At 46.0% G+C, this 12770-nt stretch overlaps 1 protein-coding gene across 1 annotated transcript in view; it reads left to right on the forward strand.

Moving 5' to 3' along the window:
* FKBP15 (FK506 binding protein 15, 133kDa) overlaps positions 1-11583 on the forward strand; it is a gene marked incomplete at its 5' end in the record, with an annotated part of 17605 nt that extends 6022 nt beyond the window's left edge. The window contains 14 exons of the mRNA XM_010013714.1: positions 733-842; positions 1183-1293; positions 1944-2038; positions 2709-2811; positions 6039-6210; positions 6669-6805; positions 7203-7358; positions 8031-8183; positions 8512-8604; positions 9011-9121; positions 9620-9727; positions 9897-10663; positions 10955-11045; positions 11509-11583. Coding sequence (XP_010012016.1) covers positions 733-842; positions 1183-1293; positions 1944-2038; positions 2709-2811; positions 6039-6210; positions 6669-6805; positions 7203-7358; positions 8031-8183; positions 8512-8604; positions 9011-9121; positions 9620-9727; positions 9897-10663; positions 10955-11045; positions 11509-11583 — 2282 coding nt within the window. The remainder of the gene's footprint in view (positions 1-732; positions 843-1182; positions 1294-1943; positions 2039-2708; positions 2812-6038; positions 6211-6668; positions 6806-7202; positions 7359-8030; positions 8184-8511; positions 8605-9010; positions 9122-9619; positions 9728-9896; positions 10664-10954; positions 11046-11508) is intronic.
* Positions 11584-12770: the final 1187 nt, after the last annotated feature.

Genomic DNA, 12770 nt, shown 5'->3' on the forward strand with positions numbered 1-12770 from the left:
GGAGGAGCTTCTGCCTCAGAGCTCATCTCACTCTCCCCTCTGGCAGGTTCAAACCATTCCCACTTGTCCTGTCCCTGCAGGCCCTTGTCCAAAGCCCCTGTACGGTTTCACACGTCCCTATTTCTTAAATATCAAAAAGGGGCAAACATTTTCCAATAAATATCTTTTTTTTTTTTTTTTTTTTTACCTTAAAGAACTTTGTACAGTGTGAAAAGGGATGGAATTTCCAGGTGTACTCCCAAGGCTGTATGTTACTAAAGGTATTTTATAGATGGTTCTTCCAGTTACATTTATCACTGTAATAGTAAACAGCTCTCCTACCAGACAGGGAAAGAACTGAAGTGTACATGTAGACACCTTTAAGTGTGAGGACATAGCAACCTAGCAAGGACTTAAGGTATTAAAGAACTTCAGAGTTTCAAAAGTCAGCCTTTGTGCCTTTTGTTTGACTGTTCTCTTTACACAGCTACTGTTCTTGTGTGTCTGGGGGCTTCCCTCTTGTTGACCCAAGCGCTGTCACATGGCTCAAGAATTTCCTGTAGTCATAAACCTGCCTGTTCATGTTATTTGGAAAACACCTACATTATTAGTTTTCCAGATACCATGTGCCTTTTATTTCTGGGAAGAGAGTGGCTGTCCTGTCTGGCAGGCTTCAAACTGCTAAGCATGGTTTTTGGTCTGTCTGTATGGAGGCATTTTCCCCTTGTGACTCTACATCTCTCTCCGTTCAAGCTCCTGGGGATGTTACTTCCTTCTTGATGACAGAAGCTCGGCAGCATAACACTGAAATCCGAATGGCTGTTAGCAAAGTGGTAGATAAGATGGATCATCTGGCTGCCAAGGTAATGTATGGCACAGGCAGGCTTGTTAGTGATGGTACTGCTGTTTGCTCTCCAGGTATAGTCTGAGGAGTTGGCTATGTTTAAATGCCTGTATTAAGTCCCATGTTACTAGACCTTGAAGCAGTAACAGTTCAGTTATTGTGGAAAAAGCTAAACCTAGGCTTGGTGCATTGTGTTTGGAGATACTCACTGCCCTTCAGGAGGTGTCACAGTAGATACGGTAGCATATACACTACAGCTGATGAGATGCAACAGTGAAATGGATTTTTGTGGATGCCTGGCTCTTGCCTAACACCCATAAATTAATTTCCTCTGGTTTAAGAATGGCTTGTCCCTGCAGGTGGAGGAGTTGAGGAAACAAAACGCTGGTAACAGCTCACTCCTGCCTGGTATCTCCTCTGTTACTATGGAAGCCTCCATGATCATGAGCAATATCCAACGCATAATCCAGGTGAGTATGGCCAGCCTTATTTGACTGCTTCCATAAGGAACTGCAGCCCACTGTTACTCCTAATGGAGATAGCTTGGCCCAAATGTCCATCTGCCCACGTGTTTTATCTTTGCATGGCCAAAACCAGCTGCCTAGATAAGAGCACGAGATGCACAATGATTTCCACCCCTCTCCCTCCTAAAAAAGCCCTGCTCAGCAGTTTGTGGTTTGGGTACTTTGCAAGCCAGAGTTGATGCACTGGCTTGGAAAAAGGTTCATGTGAGAGAAATTCAGCCTCTACTTAACCTTTATGGACTTAACCCACAGCATCCCACAGAACAGTTTCACAGCTGAAGTACCATGTTGCAAGACCCACCTACTTCTGTTTTTCACTATTTAGTATTATGCTTTGTAGTTTTCCTAGGAAGCAGCCTTACAATCTTGGGTTTTGTGGGTGCAAAAGTCAACCAGACACAATATTCTCTAGAATGCGGTTTGGCAGCCACTGTCCCATGCCAGGATTCCTGCTAAATGCAGCACAGCGCCTTCCAGTGATGTGACCACAGACGGTGTTATCTCACCACTGTACTGCATCTGTACAAAACAAAGGTTTCAGTGCAGCTGCAGGGAAGTCTGAGTAAGATGAATATTCATGCTGGGCTATGCTTTAGGAGAATGAGAGGCTGAAGCAAGAGATATTTGAGAAGAGTAGTCGGATTGAGGAGCAGAATGAGAAGATCAGCGAGTTGATTGAGCGGAATCAGAGGTAAGGAGTGGGAGGGTACAGCCTCTGCATTTGCAAAGACTTTCTAGCTTGCACTTGGTTAGGCATAACCAGGAGGGGTGCTCTTTAGGATAAAGACATGTTGTGATATATTTAATTATGTTTTTTAAGGCATTGTAAGTGTGGGGTTCCCCCCCACTTTTTCTCTCTGCCAAGCATATATCCAAAACTGTGGGTTACTGCATAAGCAGGGATGTGTAAAAGGAGAGAAGAAAAGCTCATGAGCGCACTTGCTCTGCTTCTGGGAGTTACTTTGCTTTTGCTGGCTTTTTAGCAAGGTGGAAGAAATTGTAGATGTGGTGTCCCTACTGCCACTGGGTGTGTGTTCCATTTGGTTAAAGAAGTGGAATAACTTGTTTAAGGAGATGGCAGATGTCAGCGGATATCAGGTAATCACAACTCTTGACTGTATGGTAGGAACATTAGACTCATTAGAGGGGTAAAGCGGGTATCTAAACTGATACAAACTGCTGTGCCAGGCACACCCAATCCACCCTTTGGAGATCAGGCTGCTCTTGGTGCGGGCCACCATGCAAAATGGTCTGGGACTTGTCATGAAGAAAACTGATTTGAGATACCACCTTTTATCTCAGCCTTTTGCTCCAGATCATGTGTTTACCTAAATGCTCATCCAGTCTTCCCCCATTCACAGATACGTCGAGCAAAGTAACTTGCTAATGGAGCAGAGGAACCATTCCCTGCAAACAACAACTGAAAACACACAGGCAAGAGTGTTGCATGCAGAGCAGGAGAAGGTAATGGTGACAATGAGCAGAGCCATTGACCTCCAGCTGCAGCCACGAGGGGGGCTGCTGGTGGCACTAGAACATGCTGAAGCCTTGTTAGTCAAGGCTTAAGTCAGTTCTCATACAAGACAACTGTAGTTCTGGACTTATGCTTTGAAAGCTGTTCTGAGAAACACTTTGCTTTCATGAAAAAATCAGCACAGAGGATATAAATGGGGATCTTTATGCTGTCATAGCTTTCATATTCATATCTTACAGGGAAGTGTCTGATTTATTGTTAACTTTGTAGGTAAATATCCAACATGTTGAGGAGTTGTATAGCACAGGGGTTGTATTTAACAGACAGAATGAACGTAGCTGTAAGAAAAACTATTTCCTACTAAAGTTTCTTCATTGCATTCATTGCACTTTTGTGGGGGTTTTTTTGTTTGTTTTTTTAATACTAATCAAGAACTGTTTGTTTCTACCAATAATGCGTTGTGCTTTTGTGAAAGGAGCTATTGGGAAATAGCTTTCAAACCACTTAAATGCACTATGCATGGCTGCACATCCTATAGTGTCCACTTAGGACAACCTAGCCCAGGCTAGCTTTGAGGTCAGTAATTGCATGGTGTCTTATATGCTTTCTCAAGCACTGGCTTCTTAAATAACACCAAGTTCAGTCTTGCACTGTGCTCCCCTGCTGAGTTGTGCATTTGTCCAAATGTGAGATGATAAATGCTTGCTCTGCATGAGAACCATGACAAAGTGCAGCTTTCCAAAGTATGCCGAAAAGTGTGCTAAAGAACAGCACAACACATGGCTGACAACTGTGTGCTGGTGTGAGCAGGCAGTGAAGGAGGACTGTGTTTTAACACTGAGAGCCCAGGCTGCATACCTGTGATATGTAGGGAGTGTGAGAGATTCTGACCAGGAATAAGTCAGATTGAAATACTGAATAAAATTCCTTCTGTCAGCACAACATCCAGCTTGTGCAGTAAGTAGCTTGGGGAGGAAGTATTTTGGGAAGTATAAGATGATCTTCAGGAATCTTTTGGGCCTCATCTTCAACAGGACTCCACTTGATCCAGCAGTCGCTGCCTGGTGAGAACACTGTTACATGAATAGGCTTCAGGCTGCACCAGAAAAGCCATGCTGACTTGCACTGGATGATTTCCCCTGCTTTTGTGAGAGTATTGACTGTAAATGTGAAGGCTGATATTCCATCCTCTTCCTTTTATCTAAGCTAGTTTGCTCTGTGACTGCAATTGCAGAGATCACTATGGACAGACAGAATCAGGGAAGAGAGTTTTAAGCTATTTTATCTGTTCTTTAATTAAAAATAGGGATTCACCATTTATTTTGTGATTAAAGGCCAGGCATCTATGCCCAGGATCACTGAGAAGAGATATTAGTAGCTTGCTGCTTTTCAGTGTTAGATCTTCAACCCTAGCAGAGCACATCACAGCTTTAGATGAAGGCTTTGCGTCCCTAATGACAGTAACACCCCACACTCTCCAGTGCAGGGAAATGGTGTAGGACCCACTACTCCTACATCTGCAGGGTGTAATGTACCTTTAGCTTCTTTCTTTTTAAGCCAGGCTTCACTACCTTTTTCTGTCGAAGCTTTTACAGTTCTTGGAATAATTTAAAGGCTTCTCTGGCATGTCTTAGGCTCCTGCAATGAAGCATTTTGCTTTTCTGATGATGATGAACACCTCTGCCTTTCAAGTTGTGTTCTTAACTCTCCCTGTTTCCTGTCACTGCTTTCTCTTCCCAGCACATGCTGCCAGTGGATCGGGGCTGGGACCAGGTGAGGCAGTGTGTCTGCTGACTGTGTAGGCCATAGATAACTGTGCCCTGGGTAGTGCCAGCCCAGCTTCCTCTGCATAGCTAGAAGCTGATTGGCATCAAAAGAATTGCCTCAGATCTTGAATTAGCATGGCTCTTCCACTTGGTATCTGAAAGCTGGAGGCTGGAGCTTAGCTAGTATAGATATGAAGCATTCACTGCAGAAACTTAAGTCTGTTAACAGTTCCTGGCATAGGATTTCCTTTTTCTTTATTTGCCATGAAAGATAAAGATAAGTGTTAAGAAAAAACCCTTTAGATATGCCATAGGGTTTTGTTTTTAGCATGCTAGGAGTTAGCATCTTGAACTGCAGAGACACATGTATGGAAACATAAGAGGAAGGCAGATCTGGGTTTGGTAAGTCTCTGTTGAAATGCTGCCTCCTCTTTAAAATGAATGGTGTAGTATCTCAACCCTCAAGGTCAGCACATATTCATCCTCATCATAGTTGGAACAATTTTGCTCACAGCTCTTCTCTGGCAGAAGGTGGTGGTCCTAGTCTGAAGAGAAACACTCTAGTTCTCTTATGGGGCTAAAGCAGAGAGAAACTCCAGTGCTCCTGAACTTATCAGTTACAAGAATGTGAAAACTTGTTGGGAATCTGACTGTAGGCATAGATATAGAAGCTGTTTGGATATTCCTTGCAGCAGGTGAGGCTTTCTGATGGGTGTAGTTGTGTCTTTGCAGAGCATCCTCTGAATTTCATGTGTCATGCAACAAGATTGGGAACATGACTTTGCCTTGATGCCTTGAGCCTCTCCTACCGTATTGTTTACAAGTTGTGTGACAAAGCTGTGGTAGTACCTGGTTTTACATGAGTCACTGACTCTGAGCAATATTAAATCTAAACAAGTCAACAAATTACCTTGAGATCTGTGCTCCAGAATGCCAGCCCTGCCCGTGCAGGCACCTCAAGGTGACTACGTGCTGAGTGCTCTGGAGGAAAGGTGCTCTTGTGGCTGGAACAAGCCTGTGTTTTGTGTGGCTTTTCAGTCATTTGTAAGTTTATTGAAGATAATTAGATGTTGGAGCCCAGGTTTTTGCTTGAATAGATGTTATCATAGCCTGGAAACTCTGGGTAGAGCCACCAGGCACTGCTGCTTGTCTTAAAAATGCATTTAAGCTTTTCAGGGAAAGCTCCCTGAGTTGACGTGATGTGGTGATAAGGTTGTTGGTGGCCCTGTGCAGCTTCCTAGTCAGTGTGGACAGGTTACAGCCAAACACAGTAACATGGCAAAAAACCTTATTGTTACATCTTCAATTTGGAGATGGCTGTGAGGTGCTGGATCGGCACTTCCCTGATAATGTCTCCAGTGCCTTGTCAGCTCTTCCTGCGAGAACAGGTGTGGTGCCTCCTCATGCTCACAGATCTTTTTTTTCTTCCTTTGCTCCATTTTGTGGCACAGGCCAAAGTTGCAGAGGAGTTGGCAGCTGCCACAGCACAGGTTTCCCAGCTGCAGCTGGAGCTGACTGCCCACCAGAAGAAGGAGATGGACCTGCGGAAGCAGCTCTCTGCTGCCCTGCAGGAGGCCGAGCGGCATGAGATGCAGCTCAACAAGCTGCAGGCACAGTTAGCAGGTGAGGCTTCCTGTGCCTGCTCCAGCAGAGCTCCTTTGTCATTGGTTTTCCTCTTTTGTAAGTCATAGGCTTTTCCTTTCTTCTGGGGTATCCCTGCTTTCCCTAGGGTCACGCACAAGGTATTGAAAGACGATATTGATGCACTTGAAGGGTATGTGCATCCTTGTTAGCACTAAAAGGAATCAATGAACAAAATCATCCCATGACCAGGATCCCTCTTGCAGAAGCAATCTCTTGGCATTACTGGAACCGAAATGTTCCAGTAGTTGAAAAGTTAAAAGCTGAGGTTGAAGCACTGCCATTTCACAGAAGCTGCTCCTCATCAGTCTAGTCCTCATTCAGGTGCAAGCTGTGTTGTTGATCTCACTGTGCAAGAGACTGTTCTTTCCCTCAGCCCCAAATGTGCTCACCTGAAATATATGTAGTGCTGAAACCCACAGTGAAGTGTATTTTTGCAGAGCTTCAAGAAGCCTCTGAGGACACTCAGACCAGATTCAAAGCTGAGAAGCAGAGCCGCAAACAGCTGGACATGAAGATCTCAGCACTGGAAGAAGAGCTGACAGACCTGAAAGTGGAGAAGGAGACCCTTGAAAGGGTATGTCCTGTGCCAGCATCACAGAGACACAGGGTTTCAGTTTACTGAAATTTAACCCAATATTCTTATATGATAGAATCATAGAATCATGATCTTAAGGTCTGTTCCAACCCTAACCATTGTATGACTCTGTGTAAATATGCAAGTTGGGTAAATCTTGACTCTGCAGCAGGAAGGATGCCTGTGCTGGTGCATCCTTTGTGCTTATGTGGTGTTTTTGTTTGGTTTCTTTTTTAATATTTTGGCCAGTAATATGTCAACCTTCTTACCTTTAAAATAATCTCAGCTTGATTTTTAAAGTGATAAGATTCCCTGCTCAAAGTAGCTCTTCCTGCACGAGGGCGAGAAGCTTCTTAGGTGCAGTCTGGCCTATTCTATGTCCTGTTCTGTATCACAGAATCTTGCAGAGAGGAAGAAGAAATCCCTGACGGAGAGAGCTCAGGCAGAGGAGGAGATGGAAGAAATCCGCAGATCCTATCAGCAGGAGCTGGACAAGCTTCGACAGCTGCTGAAAAAGGCGCGGACTTCGACTGACCAGGCAGCAGCAGAGCAGGTGAGGAGTCGGGGGAGCTTCAACAAGTGTCTGGAAGCCTGGTAGGAACATACACGTAGGCAACAGTTGTGCAAATGCTCAGGTAGTGGAAGAATGAAAACGTTACCAGCTTGATTTTAGGGGTTAACTTTAACACAGGGTTCACTTTATCTTTCTAAAATATCTTTGCTGGTGTTTGTTGGCCCTGCTTCTGACTTCAGGATTTACACTGTCTTTCTAACGCAGTGCCTGATTTGGGTTGGCGGGAAGGCTGCAAGGTCCCAGTTGTTCTCTGACTTGAAACCCAGGCCACTGATATGGCTGCAGAGTTTTGCTGCAGCATTGATGCAGGATGGCAGGCAGCATCAGATGTAGTCTGTGTTAACGAGTGTCAAACTGAGGGAAGCAGAGGCACCAAACTGGGTTCATAGTAGAGAAAAGAATACAGGACTGCTGATGAAAGACTGCTTAGAAACATGCCAAAAGATCTGAAATGTGAGTGAGAGCTTCAGGCCAGCCTGTGGGATTGTGGCTGGAATTGGGGTGAGAGGTGTGGGCAGGAGCTGGTGACGGCTGCAGGGCTGCTGTCTGCATGTAGGTGTGTTCCATATTGTCCAGCCTCAAGCTTTTAGCCACTTGTGCAAATACCCTTTGTGTGTGTCTTCCTAATGATCTCTCTTACATGATGGGCAGCTGTCACTTATTCAGGCAGAGCTGGAATCCCAGTGGGAAGCTAAATGTGAACGCACGCTGGCCTCGGCCAAGGAGCAGCACTTGAGACAGTACCAGGAGGTGTGTGAGCAGAGAGATACGCTGCAGCAGCAGGTGTCCCAGTTGGAAGAGAAGGTAAAGGACTGAAATGTAATGCCAAATAACCAGTAACTAACCAGCCTCTCCCACCTAAGTGTGGCTTGTCTTTAACTTCTGTTAGGAATTTGGTTTGTCCATGGGATGTGTTTGTACTTGTGTCTATTCCATTGGGTTAGTGGGTCAGTGAATTTACTGCAGCACTTCTGAAAGAAGGAGAGCTGAGATGCTTTAGCCTGAGACTGACATCAACAGCTACAATCTCTTCTGCATGTCTGCATTGTTCTCTGGGTTGAGCAGGAACTGTTTTGAGGTGGGTGACACTGAAGGGGGCTGTAACTGATGGGCTCTATTCCTTGTCTTTCAGCTCGCAGCTCTAAAGCACTCGAAAAAAGCAGAGGAGCAAAAATTGTCTGAGTTCCAGCAACGTTTGGAGCAACTGGAGCCTATCAAAGAGAAGGTAAAAGGAGTAACACAGCAGCTGAATGTGAACTGGAGTGCAGTTGGGCTACCTGTGTCCAGAATAACAAGGACATGAGTTCCAGAACATGAGAGGGGAAGGAATAACTTCATGTTGCTTCCAGCAAACCAGAACAGGTCCAAGGATGAGACCTGGCCCTCATTTCACTGGGATCTCTTATAGGTATTATTTGAAGACCTACTGACACAATTGGGGGATCTCCAAGGTTTTAGCTTGTTTGGGTATATTTATTTTGGTGCTGTTACTTTCAGCCAAGTCTTCCCTACTTAAAACTCCACTCAGCAATTTACCCCTCACTAAGCAGCTGGTTACAGGTAACCCACCCGTGGTGAGGTTCACTGTGATGGTGTTTGGGAGCTGTTCTAACTTTGTTTCCCTTTGGCAGTGTTCAGCCTTGCAGTCTGATATTGTGGTGCAGAAGGCTCACTATGAAGAACGCATCCGGGACCTGGAGAGGGATCAGGCTGGATCTTCACCTGCAGACTTCACAGAAGAAGTGAGCTTCACTTCCAGTGTTTCTCCTTACTAAGCAAATCTATTTACCTTGAGTGATTTCTCTTTGAGATAAGAAAGAAAAACATCATTTTCTCCACAGAAGCACTTGTTTCTAGTAGCAGGGTCTGTAGAAGAAGGAAGGATGTTACCTTCCTACTGCCACAGTTGCTTCATTTTATTTTGTAGATTAAAGAGATTTGAGGTTTAGATTTAAAAATTGAATGAATAATTAAGAAGTAAGTGTCAGTCTGCCTTGGATTTGTGCAGCCTCCGTTGTGGAGGGATGGGTTTGGTGTGTGTGCAATGGTTCTGAATTAAGATGACATGATGTATTCTGCTTTGCTACTGGCAATTTCTGATTTGGAAAGTGGATTCTTTGAAAACCACATGTGTGTGTTTGGATTTGTTGTTCCTTCACCCGGAGAAGGATTTGATGTTGAGGCCAGTGCTTCACATGTTAATGAATTGTATCTTTGTTTCCTCTCTTACTCTTTTCCAGGTAAAGAAGATAATGAATGGGGTGTTTCAGTCTCTTCGGGGTGAATTTGAGCTGGAGGAAACATACAGTGGCAGGACAGTTCTGGGTGTTGTCATGAACACTATTAAGGTACAACAGTGATAAGAGGCACAAGGTGATCAGTGAGAGAAAACTGTTGTGGGGCTGAAATAACTGTGAAGCAGAAATCTCTGGGTGGTAAAGCAGCCCAGCAGTAGAAGATACAGGGATCTGTGATGGTTTATGTTCAGGGTATAACCTGTGTTCTCTCATTTTTTAGACTGTAACACTGCAGCTACTCAGCAGGCAGCAGGAGAAACCAGATCAGGACAGTGAAAAGGAGGAATCTGGACCAGGAGCAGCGAGACAGGAGGAATCACCTGGAGCAAAGCCTGACCATGAAGAGGTTGTGCATCATAGCCCAGCACAGAGTGCCACGTTCCCAGCTGATCCAAGGGAAGCAGCCACAGGCTCTGTGGTGCCTGGCCAGGAAGATGAGTCTGCTCCTCTGTCTGCTAGGCCCACCGCTTCTGAGGAGGAGCCGGTGACACAGAGCAGTGGGGTGGCAGAAGAGGAGAAGATCCAGGGGGAACATCTCTCTTCCACAGCTGAATCCCACCTGGATCCTGATAAGGAGCCTGTGCTTGCAGGACAGCCTGTTCCTGAGGTAGATGAGGACTTTGTCCCAGCTGAGCAAAGACAGGAGAGCAGTCCCATCAGGAAAGCTGAGACTGAACGCAGTCCCTCCAGAGTGTCTTTGCAGGCAGAAGTTGCAGAACCCTCTGTTCTTGAGGCCAAGCCAGAAGCAGATGTGGCAGTGCTTCCAGGAAAGCCAGCTGTGGAGCAGAAGGTAGAGAAGCCTGTGGGAGGTTTAGAGCCCCCTCCCTTAAATGGTGAGGGAGGGAACTGCACAGACCCATTGGATGGAACCACCTCCCAGAAGGAGCCACCTTTGGCATCCAACACAGCAGAGCTGAGCTCAGCTGTCAGCAGAGAAACCCCAGGACAGCAGGAACTGGACTCCAGCCCCCAGCAGAAAGATTCCAGGTAAGATGTGACTCCTGGAGTAGCCACAGTCCCACTTTGCTGCTGGTCAGCTTGGTTTGGAACAGCAGCACACAGGGAGGCTGGTACAGCTGCTCTGCTGCAGGGTGGCACACATGGAGGGGCTGAAGCTGGTTTTGATGCTGCCAGGTCCCAGTATCATCTGCCCTGGTGAATGGTGTGTGCTTTAAGTTTGCCTCAGCAACAAAGCTCTTCCCTCATTTATTACTAAAACTTGTAAAACCAAGATCCTGTCATCTGCAAGTGAACTGTTCATTCTTTATCTTCTTCCAGCCTCTTTGAGGATGACAACTTCTTTGAAACAGCATCTCAGAAACCACTGAAGCCTCGAGTTTCCTCTGAAGAGGAGGATGAGGAGGAAGTGGTGTGTATTTATATCTTTCTGCTCCTTCTGAACTGGTTCAGGTTTAACCTGGAGCTTGTCTGTGAAATCCTCCCTGTGGCAGTGGGGTCTGACAGGCTTCTGCAGCAGAGCTCAGCACTTCCCCTATGTCCTCTGTCTAAATCAAGAGTATCTGGGTTTGTTAATTGTTGAGCTTGGAGGGGTTGTGTGGGCTGAGGTAGTGTAATGACCAGTTCCTGCTGGCATGAAATTAGTGAGACCTTCCAGGTTAAGGGAAAGGTTTTGGTGTCTTGTAATCCTTGTTGGCCTGAGAGCATCTCTCCTGGAATAGTAAGACACCATGTGAGAAATGCAAAAGCTTCAGTAATGAGGCTTCTTTGTACCATGTCCTTGAAGCCAACTGAGAGTTCAGAGCCAGAACTGTGTAGCAATTACTACTGGGAAGCTCTAAGACTGACAAGTTTCCCTGTGGTTTGACTTCCAGAGCATGAAGGGGCGTCCCCCTCCAGCTCCACTCTTTGGTGATGATGATGACGATGATCTGGACTGGTTGGGATGAAGATGTGCTGGTGAGCCTGAGAGCCCTCTCCTCTGAGCATGGCCTCTTCCTCTGCACTGAGCACTTAATGAGCTGCATACATGGGACAGTTGTGAACAACCAGGGACTTCCCAGAATCTGGTACTGCAGACTGATGGGGCCTGAGGGCAAGTGGCTCTTCAGCACCCACAGGCACTCAGACCCATCACTCTGACCTGACAGACATGAGCAGAGATTGGGACGAGCTGAAGGAACCAGCCAGTCTCTGCATATTTGTATTGTTCTCCTTCTGTGAACAGTTGATTGATTAATCTGAAACCTGATGCAAGTATCAACTTTGTAAAGTGCTTCAGAAAACCAGGTCTGGCAGGACCTGTACTAGTAACTGCTTTTTAAAAGAAACAGACTAAAGTCTTGTCTGTGTCCCCAGTCAAGATCTCCTGGAAATACTTCTCTTAGTTCCCAGGGACTCTTAACAGCATCCCATCACCATCTATGAGCACTGTGTGGTGGGACATTCAACTGAGAGAGCCCGTTGCTGTCATGTTCAGTGCTCTGGCATGTGGGGCTCAGACCCCCATGAGCAGTGTGGTGGGTCAGGGCTCTGTTACACCAATGCTCCAAGCACAGATGTAGCATCTCCTAGTTGCTGTTTTAAGAAGCCAAATCTGCAGCTGTGTTTTATGGAGGACCCTGAGGCTCAGATCCCTGTTTGCATCCAGAGGTGAGGGTTTGGGGTTTGCTGCCTTGTGTTCCACTGGCAGTGGAGGCAGCAACACAGGTGTGTAACGTGCTGCTTGCCCAGAGAGAGGAGCTCCTGCAGGCGGCCAGGCCCCTCTCCTGTGCCTTTTTCTCTGCTGCTCTTTACCTGTGATGGTCACACCATGAGTTCAAACCTGATCTCTGGGGCTCTGCTGAGGGCTTGGGGTGTAACTGTTCAGTCTAAGTGGACCAAGAGGGGAAGGCAGAGAGCACAGACAACAGGGCCACCACGTCTGGTTCCTCCTAGCACTTTTACTTCTAGGCTCATTGGCACTAACACAGTTAAAACTACGAGCAGGTCTTTGTGTCTTTAAAACAAGTAACTCCCTTCCCTTAATAAAATGGAAGCGCTTCAAATAATCCTACTACAGTTTAGTTTAAAACTGCCTTTTATCATCTCTGAATGAATTTGATCTGTGTCCTCATAACTGCCCTGTCTTAAGAAT

Source organism: Nestor notabilis, unplaced genomic scaffold (assembly GCF_000696875.1).
Source record: "Nestor notabilis isolate BGI_N333 unplaced genomic scaffold, ASM69687v1 scaffold5724, whole genome shotgun sequence".
In the NCBI taxonomy this organism is placed as follows: domain Eukaryota; kingdom Metazoa; phylum Chordata; class Aves; order Psittaciformes; family Psittacidae; genus Nestor; species Nestor notabilis.